At 35.6% G+C, this 26,399-nt stretch overlaps 2 protein-coding genes across 2 annotated transcripts in view; both read right to left on the minus strand.

Moving 5' to 3' along the window:
- Nucleotides 1-513: 513 nt before the first annotated feature.
- Nucleotides 514-9,476, minus strand: eif3ba (eukaryotic translation initiation factor 3, subunit Ba). Its single transcript, XM_051106100.1, has 19 exons — nucleotides 9,229-9,476; nucleotides 8,639-8,831; nucleotides 8,316-8,435; nucleotides 6,804-6,861; nucleotides 6,562-6,690; nucleotides 6,316-6,473; nucleotides 4,946-5,077; nucleotides 4,777-4,843; nucleotides 4,647-4,693; nucleotides 3,919-4,129; nucleotides 3,759-3,831; nucleotides 3,544-3,666; nucleotides 3,381-3,459; nucleotides 3,155-3,293; nucleotides 1,649-1,774; nucleotides 1,484-1,561; nucleotides 1,281-1,389; nucleotides 1,074-1,186; nucleotides 514-987 (listed from the first exon to the last, which is right to left on the minus strand). The coding sequence occupies exons 1-18, from the start codon at nucleotides 9,329-9,331 to the stop codon at nucleotides 1,086-1,088; spliced, it is 2,046 nt and encodes a 681-aa protein (XP_050962057.1). The 5' UTR covers nucleotides 9,332-9,476; the 3' UTR covers nucleotides 514-987; nucleotides 1,074-1,085.
- Nucleotides 9,477-15,206: 5,730 nt separating this feature from the next.
- Nucleotides 15,207-26,399, minus strand: part of gna12a (guanine nucleotide binding protein (G protein) alpha 12a) — a 40,637-nt gene continuing 29,444 nt past the window's right edge. The window contains exons 3-4 of the mRNA XM_051103118.1: nucleotides 19,253-19,303; nucleotides 15,207-17,762 (exon numbers count right to left, since the gene is read on the minus strand). Coding sequence (XP_050959075.1) covers nucleotides 17,193-17,762; nucleotides 19,253-19,303 — 621 coding nt within the window. The 3' untranslated portion in view covers nucleotides 15,207-17,192. The remainder of the gene's footprint in view (nucleotides 17,763-19,252; nucleotides 19,304-26,399) is intronic.

Consider the following 26,399-nt stretch of genomic DNA (forward strand, 5'->3'; position numbering starts at 1 on the left):
TAGGATAGGACAATATTTGGCCAAAATACAACTATTTAAAATCAGGAATCTGAGAAAAAAAAAAAAAAAAAAAAAAAAAATCTAAATATTGAGAAAATCACCTTTAAAGTTCTTCAAATAATGTTCTTAATGTATATGACTAACCAAAAATTAAGTTTTCATGCATTTACAGTAGGAATGTTACAAAATATCTTCATGGAACATGATCTTTACTTAATTTCCTAATGATTTCTGCCATAAAAGAAAAATCAGTAATTTTGACCCATACAATGTATTTTTGGCTATTGCTACAAATAAACCCCAGCAACTGGTTTTGTGGTCCAGGATCACATATATACTTTTGCATTTCCCAAAATCCCTGATATTTTTACAGTACAAAAAAAACTTTAGATTCCTATCCAAAACCCACTGATCTTTATCATCCCAAGTTAGAAAGTAACACACCAAGTTTTGCACCCCATATGCATCATATTCTTTTGCTTCAAGATCAACAAGAGAAAAACTAGACAACGCTTGAATTTCAGTTAAACTTTATTCCCTTGTTGTGCATTTAATATCAGGTAATCTGAATGGAGGAGGATACAGACCACTGTAGTGCCATTTTCGCACACTAGAGCACAAGTTCGCCTTTTGGAAAATCTTAGGAAACCAAATGCTTTCCTTCTGTGAGATGATGTAAAAACAGTTTTTGGCATGATGTGCCATGGTAACACCCTTATGATGAGGTAGATCAACCAAAGGCAAGAACAAGAATGTGTTACGCTCAGATCCACCGAGAACAGGCCTGAATGACGTCGGCAGGGCGGCTTCTCCCAGAGCTGGATGAATTTGTTAAAAAGCAGCAGTCAACAGTGGCACAAAATTCTCCTTCTGCAGCGACCGGTATTAAAAGGCACTTGACTGATGATAACAAGGAAAACTCTTATAGGGGGATTCCTCAATTTTTCTTCAATGCTAGTCCACGCTCCTCCACTAAAAAAACGGGTACTGAAAGTAATAGATACAAAAGATAATTATGACTGTGCAAAGGTATATGAAACAGCATATCAGTCACATTGCTGCACACACAGTACCTGCTGATGGAATTACAGATCTCCGATGGGAATAATTTCTTCATTGATGAAAAACTCAATGGTCTCTTCCTCCCAGTCATCGACATTGCTGTCCAGCTCATCAGTGTCCACACCTAGAAAAGATCAGCCCAAAATGTCAACCGGACTGAATGAATAAACTGTTGGAATCAAAGCATTAACAAGAGCTGCTCTCTCTGCGTTAGTTACCTCCTCTGAGTTCAAGGCGGAGAGGTCTCTGCTCGTTGTACATGTCCATGGCTCTCTCACGGTACTTGCGGTACTCCTCCATCATGCCACGTCTCTTGTCCACCAGTTCCTGTGAAGCACAAAGCACTCATTTAAAACCTTTGATTCACATATAAATACTGTGTGGATCCTAGGAAGAAAACCACAGCAGATCAATTTCATACCTTGGATGCCTTGGACTGACTGAGACGATCTTTCTGCTCAAAGATCTTGGAGTATTTCTTCAAGTCCTTCTTAATGAGCTGTGGGTTTTAAAATGTAAAATGAGATTAGAGTTTATTCTGCCTGACAGAGTAATGAGAGTGAGCCTGCATCTGACCCCTTCTCACCTTTATCTGCTCTTGAGTCAGGAGAGAGGGCGGACGGGGCCTCCACAGCAGCTGGCAGAAACGCTCTTTGTTGTTCTTCTGCAGCAGACGGCCCTGGAATGTCCACAGCCAAAAGGCGTTGTCCACCTAAATTAAGGAAAAAAATTCAATTTAATTAAAGGCATCTGATATGCATTTTCAACCCACATACAAGAATAATAAACACCTCTGCATCAGATTCTCTGAATGAAATCCAATACTTGTTTCTTACAAAATGTGTTTCTTAACATTTTTGCAAGGTGCAGTCATTTTATAATACCTCTTAAAGGGATAGTTCACTCAAAACATAAAATTTCTGTCAACGAATTAAGAGATTTTTTTTTAAAAATTCGAGAGCTTTCTGACCCTGCATAGACAGCAATGCAACTGAGATGCTCCCAGGTCCAGAAGCACAATAAGTACATTTGTAAAATAGTCCATGACAGCGATTCAACTGTAATTTTACAAAGCTACGAGAATACTTTTTGTGCGCTAAGAAAATAAAAACAGCTTTATTCTTGAATGGACATTCTACGTCAGAACACCACATGCATGCGTCGTGTTTACTCTTATGAACGTGTGTCGAAGGCTGAAAGAAGAAACTATAGAATAAAGTTATTTTTGTTTTCTTTGTATACAAAAAGTATTCTCGTAAATTAAAAAAAAAAAATAAAGGCTGATGCACAGATGTCATCAACAATGTCCTTACTACCTTTCTGGGCCTAAGAACATTTCAGTTATATTGCTGCCTTTGCAGGGTCGGAAAGCTCTCAGATTTCCTCAAAAATATCTTAATTTGTGTTCTGTAATGAACGAAGGTCTTGTGGGTGTGGAACGACATGAGGGTGAGTAATTAATGACAGAATTCTCAAGGAAAAACTATCCTTTTAATCACCACAAAACATGATTCCTATCATTCTCAGAGGCAGCTTACAACTCTGTGCAATTCTGAGCCGATTTTCATACATATGAATAATTCTGAAGACCTTATTTTATGCCTAATAAAATGTAGATTAGAAAGAATTTGACAAGAAAAAGCAAACATGACCCAGATGTTTTCTGCGACATCTGTGGGTGTTTTACCATTTTACCACATTGGAAGATTAGAGATTTTATGGGGGGGGGGGTAAAGCTTATTTACTTCTAAACATGCATTAATGTAAAGGTTTTTGACAATAAATTAAGTGTTTTAACACATTTCAACTCCTTTACAGATTGTAAGTTTATTTAAAACTTGTGGCAGAGTCTTAAGTTTTATAAAGAATATCTCTATGGGTTTGATCTTATATACACACAAACAGCTTGCAACACTCCAAAGGAAAGACAAAAGAAAAAAAGAAACCTCATATTACCCCATCTTTGTTAATGCAAATTAATAATAAAAAAAAAAAAAAAAAAAAAAAAAAAACGTACTGACCTCAAACTTTTAAACGTTACTGTAATTAAATATAATACACATAATATTTGCATTTGAATCAGATAAATCACCTTGTGACTCCACCAGGAGACAGACGTCACAACATATCGTCCGGTGGGGTCCCATTCTACATCTGAGGCCATGTAATGCTCTGCGATGTTCATCATGGTGCAGTCTGACGTGTCCACAAAAGCAAGAGCTCCATTCATGCTACAGGACGAAACAGAGAAAATTATAAAATGAACAACTCTGAAAAAAAAAGTACTAACAAACGCAACACATTTAACGAGTACAGACCTCCTCAACCCAGCCAAGACCAAAAACTGACCCTGTGGACTCCAGAAGATGCTGTTTGCCTGTTGCTTGTCAAACATTTCTGAAACAACACATTTTTGGGTTAATTTAAAGATCATGTACACGTAAAAAGAATACTTAGATAGAGTACAATATAAACACTTACTTATTAAGTCAATTTTGCCATTGTTTTTCACATGGTAGAATGACGCATTGATTCTGGGAGATTCACCATGTAGCACAGCAAATTTGCTGCCATTTGGTTCCCAAGCAAAGGCAATGATGCCTTCTGTAATATAGACAGAGAAACAAGAAAAGGTATTAAAGACCGTAAGAAAAAAGAAACAGCAACATAATGTCTTAAGGTACTTCTTTCTTTACCTTTCATCTCCACCACATCCACAGGTACCTGTTTCTCTCTCATCCGGAAGATCTCAAAGTTGGTAACAACGCCCTAAGGTCCAAAAGAAATTTAGCAAATCAGTGAAAAGGAAATATTCACATTTAGCATAAATGCACAATTTCAAGGCAGCTCTTATACCTGTGTTCCTTTAGGTGTCCTGTCCACCTTCACACAGAGATAGTCTCCATTTTTCTGCCAGTGAAGCTTGCAGTCCACAACATTAAACAGGTTGCGGACTCTTATCTCGTTCCTGGATGGAAGCTGCATGAGCGTTACTCTTGCTGGGATGTCCTTATCCTCAGGAACCCAGAATGCAATGATATTATCACCAGGTGACCAGGAGAAATCCCTGTGGAAAATAAAATCCATTTTACATTAAAATACGTCCCTAAAAACAGAATTAGTATTTAAAAAAAATAAGGATGGATGAATTAAATTGATCAAAAGTGACATTAAAGACATTCATAATGTTACAAATATTTCTGTTTAAATGTTCTTTTGCATTTTCTGTTCATCAAAGAGTGCAAAAAAATGTATTAGTTTCCACAAAAATGTTAAGCAGCACAACCATATTCAACACTGATAACCTGTTTCTAAATCAGCATATTAGAATAATTTTTGAAGCATCATATGCCACTGAAGACTGGAGTAATGAGGCTGAAAATTTGACATCACAGGAAGAAATTACATTTCAAAATATATTAAGATTGAAAACTATTATTTAAAATTGTACTAATTGCTTTATAACATAATTTTTGCTGCGTTTTTGATCAAATAAATGCAGCCTTGGCGAACATAAGAGATTAAACATCCCAACGTTTTGACCTGCAGTATATTTATGTTTTCAACTGTTTTATTTTACTCACTTGATTCCGTTTATCTTCAAACTCTTCTTGTCCAAAAGACCCATCGACTAGAAAAGAAGAAAATTAGATTTGTTAAACAACTGAACTCTTTGGATTCTCAAACCTTGTATCTCTATCACAGGACACTTACTGGTGTCTCATAAATGCTCAGCGTGTCCTGCGTCATTCGGGCAAAGAACTTTCCATCTGGACTCCACCTGAACAGAACAAGTTCACAGTTATACTAAATATTATACTGTTTATTTGTCTGACTATAATGGAATGGTACAACGTGCCACGATAATCAGCTCAATGCTTACTTGAAAATTGGCCAGTGGGCAGAGCTTTCACAGTGAAAGCCTCTTTTCTTCTGTCCTGTGAGAACATCCCAGATGATGATCGCCTGCGGGTCGTCTTTAGTGTCCATAAGAGGGCTGAATGTGACAACATATCTGCAAAAACAAATTGCATTAAAAATGAACAGTGTGAAGTAACTGTACCATGCAATACATAATAATACACTGAAAAATACTGTCCTAGTGTAAAATAAGATTTTTAATGTCACTTCTGACCATTAAGCCTGCATTTATTTGAACCAAAGTACAGCAAAAGCAGTAAAATTGTGAAATCTTTTACCATTTAAAATAACTTGTTTTCTATTTGAATACATTTTAAAATGTAACTTATTCCTGTGATCAAAGCTAAATTTTTAGCATCATTACTCGTCTTTAGTGTCACATGATCCTTCAGAAATCATTCTAATATGCTGATTTGCCATTTAAGAAACATTGATAAAGTAACGATAAAGACATTTATTATTATAATGTTACAAAAGTTTTCTGTTTCAGATAAATGCTGTTCTTCTGAACTTTCTATTCATCAAAGAATCCTGAATAAAATTCTACTCAGCTGTTTTCAACATAATTATAAATATTTTTGAGCACCAAATCATTATATTAGAATGATTTCTGAAGGATCATGTGACTGGGGTAATGATGCTAAAAATTCAGCTTTGAAATCACAGTAATAAATTTCATTTTAAAATATATTCAAATAGAAAACAAATATTTTAAATAGACAAATATTTCAAAATTTTACTGTTTGCTGTACTTTGGATGAAATAAAAGCAGGCTTGGTATGCAGAAGTGACTTCTTTAAAAAAACATTAAAAATCTTTGACTGGTAGTGTATATCAAGTAGTGAATGAATGATTCACCTGCTATTATTCGGTTATTTTGATAATATCACCATCGACTGACAACCATGGTTATTATTGCTAACTAAAACCATAAATTAATTACTTGAAACAAAATAAACATTAATAAATAAAATATATTTAAAAAATATTTTACCTTAAGCTGAATTAATAAAACATCTAAAACAAAATAAACTTAAAAAAAACACTTCACTTAATAAAAACTACACATACACACATAAAAAATAAAATAAAAACAAAAACAAATTACTAAAACCTTCAAATTAAAACGAAAACAGAAATTATTGTCCCTACAGGTGCTAAAAATAAAAAAAATAAAAAAATAAACATTGTGCATAATTGAGTAAAAATTGTGCATCATATGGAATAATTTAGGTTATTGTTTAATCTCATCAACTCATTAATATACGTGTTTACAACTCAACTTTCAAACACAAATATAAAGCCATTTTTACATACGAGTCAATGACATACCTCTCACAGGGTGAGAAATCAATGAGCTGAACCCCCTGATGACTGAACCTCTGGATCTGCTTGAACTTCTCACCGCCCCAGAGAGCAATGCCTCTCTGATGGAATGTGGCCAGATAGGTGCCTTTTGGAGACCAGCGCACGTATGTCTCGGTCCAGCGCTACAAGCAAAACATAACAAAAAGATGTTAAATACAATACACATGGCCACATGTTTATTATATTTTAAAGATGAGTGCTTGAACTCACCGCTCTCTCCTCTACTTCAATAGGCTCCTTGACATCATTGGCAAATATGCCTGTTCTTTCACCAGAGTCATAGATTACACTGTACTGATCACGACAGTCAGGATCCTCCAACCAGTGACGCAGATTCCCCTAAAAAACCAAGAGGCCAAATGTCAAACAAATACACCAATTTAAAAGTACATTGCTGTATTGCAATGTTGGATTACAGACCATCAGAACAGTTCTGAAAAATAACTACTCACAAAATCTTTAAAGGGCTGCTTCTCAGGAGCTTCCCACTCATCACATATTGACATGTACCTACAAAGAGGAGAAATTTTTGATTAGTGTCAAAGAATATTATGTGGCCCTAGACCACAAAAACAGTCTTAAGTAGCACAGGTAAATTTGTAGCAATCGCCAAAAATACATTTTATTTTTCTTTTATGGCAAAAATCATTAGGATACAAAGTTAAAATCACGTTCCATGAAGATACTTCGTAAATTTCCTACCATAAATTATATCAAAACATAATTTTTGATTAGTAATATGCATTGCTAAGAACTTAATTTGGACAACTTTAAAGGTGATTTTCTCAATATTAATTTTTTCAGGTTCCAGATTTTCAAATAGTTGTATCTCAGCCAAATATTGTCCCATGCTAACAAACCATACATTAATGAAATGCTTATTTATGCAACTTTTAGATGATGTATAAATCTCAATTTAAAAAAAATATTATGACTTATGACTGGTGTTGTTGTCCATAGTCACACATATCAGTCGATATTAAGCATTTTTTTAGTTATTGCATTGTAAAAAAACAGAGCCTCTAACACTAGCATTCTCTATTTATTTTCTAATCTAACCACTTGTTTTCTTTTTATTTATTAAAAAAAAAAAAAAAACCTGCTATGCGTGCCGTCGGGCTAACCGAGACTTGTCATGTCACTTACATATTGTTGCTTATTTGTTGGTCTTGATTGCTTGTATTGTACTCATTTTAAGTCACTTTGAATAAAATCGTCTGCTAAATGACTAAATGTTAATATAATGCATCAGCTGAATCGTTCTTCTCTTTCGCCAACAAGTGTCAGAAGCAAGACTTTTATTTTGACAACTGAATTACTGCATGTGTCATTTACTAGGTGGAAATGAATCAACAAATGCATATCAGTTAACCTCTGTTTCAGATGTACACTGCCCTCCAAAAGTTTGGAAACACCCCTGGCAAAGTGTGGTTTTGGACGATACCAGCATAAATCCTTATCAATTTTTGGTGCAAATACATTACAGTAAGTAACACTGAAGACAATAATCATTTTCATTTTGATTACATAATAATGGCAATATATACATGTCAAAGTCAGACATGCCCCTTTACCAGCTGTGATGCCTGGTTACTGGTTTAAACTTGGCCCAGGTTTTTAAAAGATTTTTGGGTCAGCACACCTTAATAGCTTCAACAATTGATTGCCACTTAAGCTTAGAATACAACGAATTTAGGCCCAGATTATGCAGAGCTGTAATAGCTGCTAATGGTGGATATTTTGATGATTTGAAAATTAAAGTTTTTTCTATGTATAAACTGTTTATGTAATAAAATATGTTTTCATAGTTTGTTGTCTCTTATCAGTGCAAAATTATCACAAATTAAAAAAAGATTCATGCCAATATTGTCCAAAACCCCACGTTTCTAGGGCGTTTCCAAACTTTTGGAGGGCAGTGTAATCAATTATTCACAAATGCTGTCAGTCAATTAAAGATAACGTACTTGTCAAAATCCGTGAATAAGTTGACACGGAAAGTGTGCTGCTTGTCCAACTTGTAGCCATCAGCGTTCTTCACAGCTTCATGAGCATGACTTGGTGCAGAATACTCCAGGAAAATGTACCTGTGAAGATTAACTGCATTAATTATAATTCAAAAAATAAAACGATGTTTTTCCACACCAGATATCATATTAGTCAGTTTAGGCATATATAATATGTTACAAAATGCATTCATTTCTAACACACGTTCTTTTTTAAGGCCATAAAATAGCTACTGGCCAATTGTCAACGACGGTGCATCCCTACTATGTAAAGCAAATATTACCCCTTAGTCTTTCCATCTGCATCTGGATAAAATTCATTGGTGATTTTGCCAAACTTCGAGAAGATCTTGTGAATGACGTTCTTGAGTTTCTCCAGACGATCAGGTCCAACCTGAGGGACATTATCCACCACAATGACCGAGTCGATGCCGTCAGCCTCCTGAGGTTTGTCCCTGAGAACATCCCCCAGCAGCTCTGCATATGGAGAAACCACCCGATAAAAAACACTCTAGCATCTTAAACATGCTATGGGTAAACATATATTACAGCACTACGCCAAACTTCATGAATTCAAGAGCAAAGCATCTGCTGACGCAGTGCAACAGCGCTGCTGTGACACACGCGTCTATTTCCCTAAAGCCGATACGACGCTTTTGTCCTGTTCTCGCGCATGCTGCTCTGAAACAAGCAAGCGTTAACTAGAATAAAAAGTGTTTGGCCAAAACCAGGGCGGTTAAGCAGCATCATATGTTACTAAACAATAAATCCGACGGGTGTTTGTGTTAGTTCCGGGGTGACATGTTGAGTTTTAAGGCTTAGTGTGCGACTCGTATCCCGTTAGCAGGCGGGCTAAAGCGCAGGCCTCTCTTACCCTGATCACTGATGTCATCCACGAAATCCTCCGGATCGCTAAACGAAGGCTCTTCTCCGTCGTCATACTCCATTTCGGCCTCCATATTCTCCGTATCTCGCATTTAGAAATCGATTCCTGTCAGTCTGGGCTTGGGAAAAGGCGGTGGTAAATTTCACTGCATTAATCCAGAGATTTTACTCACTCGGCCATGTGCAAAGCAGCCGGCGCCAACCACTCCGAGCGAAAGAAGGACCGTACCATGTGCGCGGAGAGCGGGTGAGGGCTCATACAGAGTGTTTTAGTCTTAATGTACAACACAGATTGAAGAGTAAGATGAGGTTTTAATTTAAAACAACAGTTTATGTCCTTACCATATTATTCAAAAAGCCCAAATTCGCTAAATGTGTAATTATACTATAAAAGATGATATGTTTGACCCCTTTTATCATCAACATGGTCTTTCCCTTTGCGTATCTCCCTGTATTTCCTGTTCATGTAACAAGCACCATCCGTCCGACTATGCGTATTTAGCTACTGTAGTATGCAAAAGCTGTCAGATAGATAGATAGATAGATATTTCTGTACTAGAAGGTGCACACGTTTACTTTTGCCTGTGACAAATACAAAAATGTTATTTTAGAGTGGAATGAATTTATTAATTTGCAAATTTCAGAGGCTTGTTTGTGCACCCCAATAGTCTCCGGTCATACCACTGTACCACATTTTGGGTAAATGTGACCCTGGACCACAAAACCAGTCATAAGGGTCAATTTTTTTAAATTGAGATTTATATATCACATTAAAGTTAAAAAAATAAATAAGATTTTCATTGATGTATGGGTGGTTAGAATAGGATCATATTTGGCTGAGATATAACTATTTGAAAATCTGGAATCTAAATATTGAGAAAATCGCCTTTAAAGTTGTCCAAATGAAGTTCTTAGCAATGCATATTACTTATCAGAAATTAAGTTTTGATATATTTATGGTAGGAAATTTACAAAATATCTTCATGGAACACAGTCTTAATATCCTAATGATTTTTGGCATAAAAGAAAAGTTTATAATTTTGACCCATACATGTATTGTTGGCTATTGCTACAAATATAGCCTACCCATGGTACTTAAAACTGGTTGGTCCAGGGTCGTAAATGTACAATTGCACCTGTATCCTACTGATCTCTGATGCTAAATGAGTGTAATATACAGACGTGTGCTACACACAAGTTTTTTCCGGTGACATAACGTTTAAATTCATTGAAAGGGTGAAGCCTGGTAATGATCTGGAAATGAAACCCTTTAATCTTTGGGGCGGCTGGGAAAATTACAAGAGAGTAATTTTTCAAATACATCCTCGGGGCATGACTGCGATACACAGTTTATGTCTAGTAAATGATTTAGTTCATTACTAAAACCTTAAGAAGCTATTTTGTTTGGATGTTTTCCAGCTGATTACACTGATTGACAATGACCTGTGGCAGTCCTACTGAAACACAAGGAAGCTATTAAACACAATAGGAGACTGTTACGCATTGAATAAGCACAGTGGTGTATAAAGGAGATTATTGTATTACTCTTTTCATCCAGTGAATGAACTGGGGACCTAAACCGCAGTTCAACGTCTAACGAATTATATTTTCACATCTGTGTGAAACTAACTTCTCTTTTGTATATTTTGGAATGTAAAGATACTAGTGATAATGATATGATGCTCATGTATAACCTCATCAAAGGCCTTAATTTAAAATAATAATAATAATAAAAACAACAATTATTTATTTCATTTTATTTTAGTTATTTTGACCATGGTTGTTGGTTCCTAGTGTTAAAAGTTATTTTACAGGAATCATTTTTTAATATAGTTTTATATTTTTATATTCTATTACGATTTTTGAAAGGAGCCTTTTATGCTCACCAAGGGTACATTTATTGAAACAGAAATACAGTAAAAGCAGCAATATCCTGAAATATTAATAGTTGTAGAACATTCAAAAGAATAGCATTTATTTTAAATCAAAATGTTTTGTAATATACACTACCAGTAAAAAGTTTTTGAACAGTAAGATTTGTAATGTTTTTTTTTTAATTTGATCTAAAGTACAGCAAAAATAGTAAAATTTTGAAATATTTTTTACTATTTAAAATAACTGCTTTTTATTTGAATATATTTTAAAATGTAATTTATTCCTTTGATTTCAAAGCTGAATTTTTAGTATCATTACTCCAGTCACATGATCCTTTAGAAATCATTCTAATATTATTAATATTTTTATCAGGTTCTTTCATGAATATAAAGATCAGAATAACAGCATTTAACTGAAATAGATCATATTTGGCTGAGATATAACTATTTAAAAAATCAGGAATCTGAGGGTGCAAAATAATCTAAATATTGAGAAAATCGCCTTTAAAGTTGTCCAAACGAAGTTCTTAGCAATGCATATTACTGATCAAAAATGAAGTTTTGATATATTTATGGTAGGTAATTTACAAAATATCTTCATGGAACACAGTCTTTATTTAATGTCCTAATGATTTTTGGCATAAAAGAAAAGTTTATAATTTTGACCCATACAATGTATTGTTGGCTATTGCTACTACCAGTCACATGATCCTTTAGAAATCATTCTAATATTATTAATATTTTTTATCAGGTTCTTTCACGAATATAAAGCTCAGAAGAACAGCATTTATCTGAAATAGAATTTTTGTAACATTATAAATGTCTTTATCATCACTTTTGATCAATTTAAAGCATCCTTGCTTAATAAAAGTATTAATTTCTATAATTTCCTTCCCAAAAAAATATGGTATAGCGCATAATATTACAAAAGCTTTTTATTTCAGATAAATGCTGATCTTTGGATCTTTCTATTCATCAAAAAATCTTGAAAAAAATATACTCAACTGGTTTAAAAATATTGATTATAATAATAATAAAAAATCTAATAATAAAAAATCTAATAAATGCAGGCTTGGTGAGCAGAAGATACTTCTTTAAAAATTAATTAATTTATCCCTGCTGAATGAAAAGTATTCTTTATGTAGTAAAATAAAGCAGAAGCATCGTTGTATATTTTTTAAAATTCATTTTTGTTTCTTTTTCTACTTGCAATGTTTAATACTATGTTTTACAGAAGACTTTCAAGGTGGGGGTTTTTAAGTAGATGCTCCTTAACACATAACCAATAGGGGGCGCTCTTGTTGCAAGTAGTTTGAAGTTCATGTTCGTTTGTCTTCAGTTAGTGAGAAATTTTGCAGTCATACAAGAGTCAGATGATTTGTTCTGTCTGGACGAGCTCTGCACAATGACTGGTGTCCTTCTAGCAATGTTTTTGCGGCTGCGATTAGATTACTAACAGTAAAGTTCCCGTAGGCACATCTTTTCCAGCTAATGTCAGATCTGACATTTTCTTTCACTTCTTAATACTGGACGAATCACTGCTGGATGTGTATTCGAGAGCTCAACACAGGCCTAGCAGGCAGATTAAAATAAAGGGCAGACTGAAACACTGTTAAACAGCCTGCCAATGACTGCTGCCCTCATTTATTACTAAATATCAGCATTCAATTTTGAAGTGCAGTGAAAGGCAGCCTGGAGGAAATGTAAGTATAACACAAGTCATGAGTTTTACCTCACGCAAATAAGCCATGGCTGGCCCAGAAAAGGCACTTTGTGCGCCTAGACATTATCTTGTTCCTTAAGCAGAGGATTTGTCAAGGTTTACATGGGGAATATTTGTTTAGATGTGTCTTACCATAATAGGACCTCTTTGTTCATAGTCAAACATTAGCTCCCTCACAGGAAAGAAGTTCTCAGCAACTCGTATTTGACAATAAAGCCTAAAATAGCTTGCCACCCGTGTTTTTGAAAAAGATGCATCTGAGCTTCAAGTTAAAATGCTACTTACTGAGCACAGGCCCCAGTTGGGGGTAACACTTCCTCTGCCACTTAACTCTTGCATAACCTCTGTTTATTTGTCTTTGTTTGAACTTGCTCCCAAAGCCATGTGCAGGAAATGCACAGTGTGGTAATAAAGGATTTTCATATATGGGAAAACAGCAGATTTAAACTTTACACACAAATAAGACGCCAGAAAGCTAATAGTAATAAGATACAAAAACGACACTAATTCATCGCAGATAATCTAACTTTTAACATATGGCCTATTGGCCTATATAACTGGTTCTCAACCAGTGGGACGTGACCCAAAAAATGACTCGTATCCTTTCTCACCACAGACAGCTAAGTGCAAATAATGAAATGCAGCTCTGGTCAGATATGTCAATGGCTGATTGTCCAATCAAACTGTAGTATTTGGAGGTAAAATCATCTGTCACGTTGCGTATGATTGATTTTAAGAACATTTTTATTTAGTTTTGTTCGCTAAATTGTTTTGAGGTTGCGAGAAGTCATAAAAGGACATTTATCTTCCTGTTTTTGTTATCAGTAATGTACTTTTCTGTTACTTAGTGAATGTTTATTCTGTTATTTTCGTGTCATCTGTGTTGATGTTTGGCCTTTGTGGCAATGACCCTGTGCATCATCTATATATGAGTATTGGTGACTTGCAGTGAACTCTTATTCATCATGTGGTCATCACTATATTTTAGAGTAAAAAAGCATTTTAAATGATATATTAATAATATATGATGTGCATGGGCCATTCTACAGAATTGGTCCAAAGTCCGAGTTGGAAATGTCTTGAAAAAATGTCTTTTTCCAAAATATCTGTATGCAAATTGTATAATATCCAAGGTACACATTTCTAGTAACTGTGCAGTTAATTCTCATATTGTATTTTCATAAGGTTTTGGAATATTTTTCCCCTCCCCAGCTATGTCACTACCGAAACACAGTAATAATAATTTAATAATTAGAAGGGTTATATCTACATTGTAGAGATATATATATATATATATATATATTTACTATTTTATTTTTGTATAACAATTACATTTTTAACAATATTTCATGTGTGATTTATGAGATTTGTTGTATTTTGAATCTATTTTTCTTTGTAAAAGGCAAAAAGTTGATCATACTGATTTCAAAGTTACGGATTCATTAGTTTGAATTTACATTGAACCAAAGACTATCATAACAGCTTAGTTGATAATTCAATATACCCATGTTTCAGTAGTGACTGCAAATTTTCAGTAGTAGCAATAATGCTTTAGTAGTGACTAAATCATTACAGAATTTTAATTTGCAAACTAAAACACTATTAAAACATACTAAATTACAAAAAAATTGCATAACTGTACTAAAATTGTATTTCCCCCAAAATGAAGATTATGTGTTATGTGTTATAACACCCAAAAAAACAACGATGTCACTGCCGAAACTCCACCAAATGTTTCGGTAATGACAATTTTAGATATTTTTGAAGCTAGCTCAAAGATGCTAATCAGCACATGGTTAGCTAGCACAGTTCTGAACAGTTGTACACACATAAAAACTACATGTAATGGAATAACTCCCAAAAAAAGTGTGTTTAATTGCAGAAAAAAGTGTTTGGTGGTGACGATCCTTAAATTTAAACACAGATTTTCAGACTTTTGAACACATTTACCTCAAAATGATATCTACTCACACCTTGTAGCTATTAGAGAGGGGGACACAGGAATATTTCCTGATCATAAATTTAGGGGTTTTTGTTAAAATCAGTCTCAGCCAATGGACTAAAACATACATTGTTTCGGTAGTGACAATTTTATGGGATAACGCTTCAAAAAACAAAGATGTCACTACCGAAACTCCACCAAATGTTTTAGTAGTGACAATTTTAGATAGTTTTAAAGCTAGCTCAAAGATGCTAATCAGCACATGGTTAGCTAGCACAGTTCTGAACAGTTCTACACAAACTGCCTACACTCATTTATGTTTAAACAACATGTAAAAGTGAATTTTGCATCCGATGATACCTTTAAATTTAATTGTGGGTCTTAGTAAAGAATCTTAGTAAACATCTTGAATTCAAAAAGCTCAAAAGTATAGCTCAACATTTTATTGTATTTATACAATTCTTATATACAAAACACACATAATGAAGTTAAAATCTGAAATTTCACACTTTTTACAATCACTGGATACATAAAACATTAGGAAGGCAACATCTGAAAGCTGAAAAAAGTACAGTAAAACACTGAAAGAGTGTTGAAGTAGACATCCTGTTAACAGTGACACTCAGGAGATCCAAAGAGGGACAAAACACCAGAGCAGCAAATGTAACGTAAATACTGTAGTTAAATCACCTTCAGTAGATTGAAATTGCAACTGGAAATAGTTTCTTTGATGATTATTCTCCAAATCTAATTTATATCAGTTTAATTACACGCCATATGCTTATCTTGATTGCGAGTTTTAATAGCCATACTGTGCCTGTGTTTCTTTTCCGCTATTTAACTTTCAAACTCTCCCAATGGATTTACGGTCTTGAAAGAGGAAACAAGGACAAACACAGCCCTGAATTAAAGAATCCAATCTGCTTCTTTATGCGCACAAGAGGAGCCAGAGATCTTCCAGTAAATGCATGTGTTTCGTCCCACTGGGAAGATCTGTCAGGGACAAAGGTTTAGGGTGTGTCCAATATCTCAAATCAAATCCCTTCCTGCCAACTTTCAGTAAGGCAACATGGCACTGCGGTGATTACGAGGAAGGCCAGAATTTAAATACCTTTAGGGCACGGAGTAACATTGTCAATGTTGTTTTGCAAGAAATGAGCCACAGTTTCCATTGCAGTCCACAAAGAAAGAAAGTATGCAAGAAAAGGGCTTGATGCTCTTGTTAAAACTTGAAAATGATTTGATAGCATATCTCAAGCTTTTCGTAAATGCAAAACAATGGTAAAAACAAAACTTTGACAAGTGGACACCTGCACTGCAACTGAAACTGCTCATCCTCCGAAAAGACTGTGAGTCAGCGACTGCCTCTGATGACAAAACCAGATCTCTGGAAAATAAATCAAACTGTGCCATCACCCACAACAAATACTTCTCAGCATTGGCAGACATCACCAGGAAGTCACTTCACACCCCGTTCATGGAGTAGTTCAAAAGAATAAATCACAACATTGGCGCAACAAAATCGGGGGCTCGTCCGGGATCCCAACTCCAGCTACAACCCAAAGCACACAGCTGTTCGCAGCTGACATTCATCAAGATCCAGAAAACAAAACTCGGGTTGACTCCCTCCTTGTAAATTCATAAACTACACAGGTTACATACATTTCAAGAGGATTAACATCATATGAATACTCATAAAGTACATACGCTGTGCAATAATGACATTTAAGGAATACCATTAATGCATTATTTGTCTTAAGTTAGTGGTGTTAGGCATAACCAGTGATTTGACCCTACTCTATATTTCAAAAGCTTGTAGCTTAACGTGAAGAGACACATAAAAGCAGAGGAGACAGGTAACATGTACAAAAGCTGCTATTCACTCTATGTACAAAAACCCTGCTTAGTTGTTAATGAGAATTTTGCAGTCATCTATAAACTCACAAGTATAGATAAAGCAAAATGTGATTTAGATGTTAGATTAAATAAAAAATAAACCTGTCAAGGTGACATGAAATTAACTATTCAGTGCAGGTTTGCTGTTTATTTTCAGGATGTTGTTTGGGAGATGAGCCAGTGTAAAGTTATTGTGCATTGAGATTATCCTTGAGGAAAGAGGTGAAAATACTCTAATAACGATTATCAGTCTGCTTCATTTTTTTGTTCTTGGCTTTTCCGCCATCCAAGGAGTCTTTAGACTTCCTGTTTCACAGGAAGACATCAAAATTAGTGACGACGAAGGAGTGGATGATGATGGAGTACATGATTAGCTAACACATGATGCAAATTTTACACCATGATGTTGCTCTTGCACAGTTGTTAAGGTAAAACGAATCAAAAGAACTTCAGAAAGCATCCTCTTGCAATAGGATTGAAAAAAACGGACTCAAAACAATGGCAAAACAGATCACAAGTCACTGCAACATTATGTCTTTAAGGTTCTCCTGAAGAATTGTGTCTTTGACGGCATGGAAGACGAAACGAATGTTCTCAGTGTCAATAGCAGTGGTGAAGTGGTGGAAAAGTGGCTTGCTGCGGTTGCGCCGTTTGCGGTTGAAGCATTGCACGAGATAGGCCTGCACGTCCTCTAGTCGGTGAGGGTCTCCCCGGAAATCTGAAAAGTGTTTGTGAATGCTGACTTTGCGTACCTTCTCCACCAGAAGGTCCATCTTGTTGAGGAAGAGGATTATGGACACATTGGAAAAGAGCTTGTTGTTGACTATGGTCTCAAAGATGTTCATGGACTCCACCAGGCGGTTGGTGCGACGGTCTTCCATCAGCACCTGGTCATACTCGCTGGAGGACACCATGAAGAGGATGGAGGTGATGCCGTCAAAGCACTGAAACCATTTCTGTCTCTGAGAGCGCTGACCACCCACGTCTACCATTTTAAAAGGGATCTTCTTAATGATAAAATCATGCTCCACAATTCCCTTGGTGGCCTTCCTGGCCAATAGGATGTCCTGTCGGCTTGGTACATAATTCTGTAAAAAAAAGGTTCAATACATTATGTTTGTCATTAAATTCAATGTCATTAGCTTACAGGTATTTTCACATTCTAGTCTTTTTGTTACCCATCTGTCCAACCTAAGACAATCATACTATACTTTTATATTTTTAAAATCTATGTGGTCAAAAGTAAAATAAGAGTGATTCCTAGGCAATCTTGTATCATAAACATACAATCTCTTAGGGATGTGCCCGAATCCGAATCCCATGTTCGGAAAGGAAATGATGTGTACTACGAAACCCCTTAAGGGAATAAAACCGAAATGGGAAGAAAAAAATATATTTCAAAAGCTTTCTCTCACAGTTATATCGTTGGGTATTTATTCTGTATATAAATTGCAGGCATCAGAGAGCCGCTATTAATATGCAGGGCATTAAAATCGCTTTTGAATGCTCTCGCTTTTTACTTTCACTTTCAAGATTCTCAATCATACGTATTTTGTGTAGATACACCACGGAGCGGCAGTACTTACTTACTACACATTTGACAAGATTAGATGTTTATTAGCAGTGCTTAGGATCTGCAAACCATCGCCATCATCCTATCAGTCATCTCTCCTTACTCTGTTTATGTGGTAAGTGAAATTTTATGTACTGTAATGTAACAGGCTACTGCGGACAAGCAGTTAGCAATGTCCCTTTACTGTCTCTGTAGAACGCATTATTTATTTTCCATGCTTTTCTGAATATGGATTCACTATTCGGGCACACAGACAAAATGATCTTCGAAGCAGTTTTCAAAGGCCCCACATCCCACCCAAACTATAAGATGCATTTGTTTTGTCATTGGCCTTGGTTTCCTTGCTCACACAAAACACTACCAGGCCTTTTTTATCGTGCATATGAGACACACAATGTGTTCTTGGTAACCTTGGACAATATCAGTCTCAAAGAGACCATTTTACTTTATTTTTTAGTGTCTCCAGTGTTCACTGCCACGACCTCTGTTTGAAAGCACTGTGTAAAAAACACTTTACCCAAAAAAAGGTAAATCAATGCTGTCAGACGATTTTGGTGTTGGAGGAGAAAATTTGATGGAGTTTTTCACCCTATCCTACCTTAGTATATAGTTTATTTATTTATTTTTTTTAAATGACCAATCGTTTTGTTAGATAAGACCCTTATTCCTTGTCTGGGATCATGTAGAGCCCTTTGAAGCTGCACTGAAACTGCTGTTTGAACCTTTAATCCATTAATCCCAATTGAATATATGGTGAAAAATCCTCAAAAATCTTAATTTCTTTTCAGATGAAGAAATAAAAACATGAACATCTTGGATGACATAGGGGTGAGTAAATTATCAGGAAATGTCAATTCAGGAGTGAACTAATCCTTTAATTAGTTGCTTATTAGCATGTGTATTACTAGCATATTGGCCTTTACCTCATACCTAACCTTAATAGTGAGAATTGGTTCCCAAACTAAAGTGTGGCCCAATAAATAGTGCTGTGTTATCATGACTCACCAGTTGTCCAATCCGATCCAAGTTGTCCAGGAAATATTTCACTGATTCACTCTGTAAAAAAAAAAAAAAAAAGACCAGAAAAAAGACTGTTTTACTCTGTTCACAATAACAAGAGCATTTCAACTTATTCACATTTATAATTAATTTAAACAAAGCAGAACTAACTACTATGATAATTATATGCATTACTTCAGTATTATAATTGATTAAAGGATTCATGCTAGGAAGTACACTACTGTTCAAAAGTTTGGAGTGAGATTTCTTTTTTTTTTTTTTCAAAGAAATCAAGACTAGAATGATTTCTGAAGGATCACGTGACACTGAAACCTGGAGTAATGATGCTGAAAATCCAGCTTTTGCTATTACAGGAATAAATGAAATATATTCAAATAAGCTGTGAAATATTGCACTCTATTACTCAAGCAGGACAATGCAAATCTGTAGAAAACTCATTCTCAGTTTGTATTTTCACATAGTGAATTATTTGCAAAACTCTCTTTTAACATTTTTATTAAAACAAATAGGCCAACACGATCCCAAAAGCTGTTCTAATTCAGGAATGGAAAGTCTAAAAGTAACAGGATGTTCCTATCTTTGTCTGAGAACTATGCGGGACACTCATACCACATAGTGCCCGTCAGCAAAACTCCAGTTAACTCTATAATGCAGCTTTTACACATAATGCTCATAATGTCCTGTTACTATATAAAGTGCTGTAGGGAGTTGGATGAAAAATCATTCTCAAGTATTGCTCCCTTGGAGCAACATTTGGTTAAGTGCACATTAGCACATTTTACAGTCGTGACCACATTGCATTAAGGTCTGTTTACATTACAGAACGTTGGCTGTAATAAATGGATCCTACAATTTCCAAATATTACAAATTAACAGACGCATGAATGCCTACAGGCTCTATGTGTTGAGACTTTCACTCCTATAACTACAGGAGAATCAGGTCAGAGGTCAAAGCCCAATCCATAAATAAAGCTGACTGATGAGACGTCTGAAGCTCAGGGTGATCGGAGTCAGTACAGCATGTTCACACTGGTCTTGTCCAGGAATCAATTATGTCTGCTGCCTTCATAAGCTGCAATCTACTGATAAGTGCATTTATTGCCCAATATCTGGAGACTTCTCCAAGCAAAAAACATGTTCTGACTTAACAGAATGGACTCCCTAGAATGAAGCAATATAGAGATGAACTAAACTGCTGTGTTGAGCATTATTTCCTGACAAAGTTGTTTTCATGCAGGGTTTTGGATGGCAGACACTGCGGCCTTGGCGTTTCGCTGAACATTGTCTGGAAAAGCAAATTGTGTCCTCTAGTTTGTGTGTGTCTCACAAAGGCCCCTGGCTTGGCCCATGTTCCCAACAGGAAACAGCTGTGTGTGAAAACAGGGGATTAGTAGAACAGCGCTGGCCCTCTATAACAGACTGAAGCCCAACACCCCAACCCTACACACAACACACACACGGCACATCATCATCAGAGCTTCATGTAACACAGGCAGGAAATCACGTATATATCTGATAGCAGCGCCTGTGGCATTTATCAGTCTGTCCTCAGAATACGCACACACAGTAAATCAGTCTTTTTTTCCATTCCTCTTACTAAGTGTGTGTGTGTGTATATACTTGAAGTCAAAAGTTTACATGCATCTTGCAGAATCTGCGGAATGTTAATTATTTTACCAAAAATAAGAGGGATCATACAAAATGCATGTTATTTTTTATTTAGTACTGACCTGAATAAAATATTTGACATATAAGACATTTACATATAGTCCACAAGAGAAAATAGTTGAAATTATAAAAGTGACCCCGTTCACAATTTTATATACACTTGATTCTTAATAGTGTGTTGTTACCTGAATAATCCACAGCTGATTTTTTTGTAGTGATAGTTGTTTATGAGTTTGTCCTGAACAGTTAAACTGCCCACTGTTCTTCAGAAAAATTCTTCAGGTGCCACAAATTCTTTGGTTTTTCAGCATGTGTGTGTATTTGAACCCTGTACAATGAATGCATGACTTTGAGATCCATCTTTTCACACTGAGGACAACTGAGAGACTCATATGCAACTATTACAGAAGGTTGAAACGCTCACTGATGCTCCAGAAGAAAAAACGAATTAAGAGCCGGGGGGGTGAAAACTTTTGAACAGAATGAAGATGTGTACATTTTTCTTATTTTGCCTAAATATCTACAGACTATAAATATAAATCTACAGATACAGAAGCTACAGAAGATACTTACATGTTTCCCAGAAAACAAAATAAATTAAATTTACCTTGATCTTAAAATTCAAGTTTTCACCCCCCAGCTCTTAATGCATCGCTTTTCTTTCTAAAGCATCAATGAGCGTTTGAACCTTCTGTAATAGTTGCATATGAGTCCCTCAGTTGTCCTCAGTGTGAAAAGATGGATCTCAAAACCATACAGTCACTGTTGGAAAGGGTTCAAATACAAGAAAATGCTTAAAAACCAAAGGATTTGTGGGCCCTGAAGGATATGGTAGAACAGCAGGCAGTTTAACTGTTCAGGACAAACAAGGGACTCATTAACAACTATCACTAAACAAAAAAACACAGCTGTGGGTCACTCAGGTAACAACACAGTATTAAGAATCAAGCATATGTAAACTTTTGAACAGGGTAGTTTTCATAAATTCAACTATTTTGTTTCTCTCGTGGACTATATGAAAACGTCTTTTATGTGAAGTATCTTATTCAGGTCAGTACTAAATAAAAAACGACATGCTTTTTGTATGATACCTCTTATTTTGGTAAAATAATTTACATTTTGCAGATTCTGCATTCTGTATGTAAACTTTTGACCTCAACTGTAAATGTATATAAATAGTTCCATAATAAATTAATCCCTATGCAGTATAGCCAGAAGCTGCAGCAGATCAGAGCTAAAGCACACGACTGCCAACTGACCCTTATCTGAGCTCTCTGATTGGTCCCTGCTCTGCAACATTGTATGTGCTGCAGGTCATTGGCCAATAAAGCTTGAGTTCTCCCTCCTCCTTCCATCAGAGCTCAACATGCACATGACGGCCTGCTGAGAGTGTGGGAAAAATCTACGCTGAGCCACAACTTTAGCACAATGTAAGAAAGTGTGCCCATGGGTATTTGTGCAGTGAGTAAAGGGAAGCATGATTGAGCACGGCCATGTACAGAGGCCTTAACCCCTTCCCTTCCCAGCGGTGATCTCAATCGCTACAATTCTGCCCCAGTCCCCCTTCAAATAAACAGCAGATCTCCAGAAATGAGATCCAATTAAAGGCATCCCTCATGACCCCTGACTCAAATACAGACCCTCATCGCTTAGAAACTAAGGGAAATGCCTTGAAGTAAACATCTTTTTGGTTAAAAAAAGATCTTGAGAAGTACATGACATAAAACTAGCCCTGAAAAATCTTTCAGTTTCAGTCAAGCCCGCATCAGTGTCGTCTTGGGAAAGAGCTCGTATGAACAAAGCTGTGTGGAAGGGATGAATGCTTTTCTAAAGTTTCAGCGTCTTCATCAGGGATTCTTTTCACCTCACACTTTGTTTTATCTGACAGTAAAACCTTCCTCGGCATTGAGCGGAGATCTTACTTAAGTGATGTTTAACCGCCAGATCCAGCAGCTGTGCTTTGTTGGTGGATAACTGTTCCACGGTGACTGAGAACAGACATATCACTGAATGTTTTCATTTCTCTCTCTGTAGGAAATGTATTGTGCCGATCTAGAAAAGTGAAATACAGCTGTATGTTCCTATTTTTTTTTTTTTTTTTCCAAGAAAAATTGTTTGGCTGGCTGAAAGGAATAGTTCATCCAAAAATACTTCTTTTTACTAATCCTCATGTAAACCTGTTTTTTTTTTTTTTTTTTAAATTGGAAACAAAGAAAGAAATTTAGCAGAATGACTAAATAAATTGCTCTTAATACGCTCCAAAAAACTGTAAAAATAAAAGAATTGCTAATTAGATTAAAGCATTTAAGAAGATTTCTATCGTGACAACTATTGGAAGATTTCAGCATTGTAATGGATATGACAATGTTTGGTCTTGGTGGAATACATCTGATACACTGCTGAATTGCTGCTGCTATTGGTTACTGCCAATACATACGCCAATACTGCTGCTGCACAAATAGCATATATAATAATACGTAGCAGATCTATACAGGTGGAGCTGGGGAGGTGGAGGGTTTCTCTGAAAGTGTGCTGTGAAATACTGTAGTGCATGCAGGGTTTGTACAGATACTGTAAAATAAAATTCCAGGACTTTTCAAGAACTACTCTTTTGATTTTTAAGGACTTCAATCAGAGATCTCACTTATGGTTTAATGCTTTCCACTGTTTAAGAAAAAAAAAAAAAAACAGAAAAAAAGATTTGCGAAATCACACTGAAGTCCTGATCTGAATCAAATGATTCGAGATCCGCGCTACTAGGTTCCGATCTAAAGCAAAAGATTTGTGAACCCGCTCCGAGGTTCCGTTCTAAATCTAATGACTTGCGTTCCACGCTCCGAAGTCCTAATCTGAATAATGATTCACGAACCACCATTTCAGATCAGGACTCAGAGCATGAATCGGGAATCATTAAATTTGTGGAATGATTCAAGAACTTGCTCTGAAGTTCCGATCTAAATCAAATCACGTGAATCACAGTACGTGATTTGAAGGCCGATCTGAATCAAATGAATCAAATGATTTGAGATCCGATTGGATTGCTTCGTAACAGTGAATCATGTTGCAACGCAATGGTTTTTAAATTGTTTTAAAAATCATTAAAATCAAAAATTAATGGCTCTTTTAATTTGATCTGGTTTTTGCTAGTGAATCGCTTGATATGAAAAGAAGTCACGAGAGAATCAATCGAAGTGGTTTCAGCTTAAATGACTCACTCAATTGATTTGGTTCATCTGTACCTCTTTTTGTGTCTTCAGTCATGTTTACATGACACTGTCAGTACTACTACTGGTTTAACTTGATAGTTTTACGGCATTAACTGAATTAGGCAATTTTTTTTTTTTTTTAATTTAGTTGATTTTGCATCAAAAAATGTGCTTTTTTAAAACATTAAACACGTATTTCATACATATATTGGCTTTCAATAATTGAAATACTTTTTTAAGTACCTCTTCAGGAATATTGCTATTTTCAATGGTTTTCAAGGCCTTAAATGTCAAAAAGTCCAATTCAAGCACCTTGTACCCTGTGAATGCTAACCAGCCATTTAAATATAGAGCAGCAAGCTCATAGGCTACGTATGCAACATGAACCAATCAGCTTGTGCCAAGTAGTTTAATGCAATAAATATTGTCAGTTTGCAATAAGGACCCATCAGTCTGCGCCATCTAGAGCTTCATAACAGAACTTGGCATTTTCATCAAACAATGATTTAAATGTCACTTTGAAGCAATACAATAGCTTTGAAAGCACTTGCAATATAAAATGTAACCATTTGGCGGAGTTTGAAAACTCACATTCATTTCCGCTATTTGGAAAAGAGGAGCTGAGACATTTTTCAAAATATCTCCTCCATAAAAGAATGAAAGAGTAGGTAAAAAATGTCAAAAATTCTCAATAACAATACTTCGAAATTAATTTTGTTCATTTCAGAGAGAAAATCAGCCGTCTGCTGCAGTGACGCTGTCCGCCCCCGTCTCCGTAAATATCAGACTCTGTAAATAATCCTCGCGCAAAACAAACAGAGCTTGATTTCCCGGTTCTTACAGTGGGATTGCCTGTTTGGTTTGGATGCGAGAAGAGAACTCATATTAATCCCCCACATGGAGCTCCTTCACCTCCAGAACTTCACAGAACCTTGGACTGCTCCCACACTGTTGATCTAGCTGTAACCGTACACTGCGCCTTTTATCTTTGTGGATAGACTCGTATTATTATTTCTGAATTGGAGGAGACCAGTAGAAGGAAAATGGATGAGTGTCAGGGAACTCTGAAAACAATTTGAAGACTTACATTATGCCAGAGGTATGTTAACAATAACATGAGCTGTGTTTCTAGAAACAAAAAACTAATGTTGTGAACCTTTATGGTGATTAAAATTATATGTGTACATTGCCATTTAAAAGTCTGGGGTCAGTAAGAACTGATACTTTTACTCATCAAGGATGCATTAATCTGATCAAAAGTGACAGGAGAGACATTTATATGTTACAAACGATCTTGATTTCAAACAAATTCTCTTCTTTTGATCTTTATATTCAGCAAAAATCTATTCCTACATATTAAGCAGCACAACTGTAGTCAACATTGACTATATTAGAATATAAGGATGATTTCTGAAGGATCATGTGACCCTGAAACCTGGAATAATGATGCTGAAAATCCAGCTTTGCCATCATAGGAATAAATGAAATATATTTAAATAAAACAGTTATTTTAATTTATATTGCACAATATTACTCAAGCAGGACAATACAAATATATTAAAAATGATGCAATTAATCATGACTGACAGCACTATAAAATATATATAATGTAATGATATTTTGTTAATATTGTTTTGTTTTGTTATGTTTTAGTTAAAATGTTTTAGGTGCATATACCACCAGTGTTGCCAAGTCTGTGGTTTTCCCGCGGAATTCGGCTACTTTAACACTGCTGCGGGTTGTTTTTGACATCCGCGGGTTGAGGCGACCCCAATAATGTCATATTTAGCCCCTGAAATATGAATTTACCAGGGGTACCCCAACAAAAACATGCATTTTATCCCCCTGAACACGATTTTTAAAAGGGGACCCCTCTCAAAACGTGATTGGGCTAGTTTTGAGTAGCAATGGTTTTGTGGTGAAAACCTGGCAACCCTGAATACCACATAAATTCAGTGGAACGACACTGATAGATGAGTCTCTCTGGATGCCATTAAAGTTACTGTTCTTATAAAAATAAGATTTTTTTTATTACATGAATTTAATTAGATTTATTTTAAAGAAATATAATGTCCAATATTTCATGAAAATGACTAAATTAATGCACTTTGCTCTAAACAGTGCAATACTCTCCTGACTTGATGTAGCTAATGCTGTCAAATCGAGTAATCGTGATTAATCGCATCCAAAATAAGTTTATGTTTATATAATTGATTTGACAGCAGATTTGACAACAGCTCAGTTACTTTGTTCAGAGA

Source organism: Labeo rohita, chromosome 3 (genome assembly GCF_022985175.1).
Source record: "Labeo rohita strain BAU-BD-2019 chromosome 3, IGBB_LRoh.1.0, whole genome shotgun sequence".
Classification (NCBI taxonomy): Eukaryota; Metazoa; Chordata; class Actinopteri; order Cypriniformes; family Cyprinidae; genus Labeo; species Labeo rohita.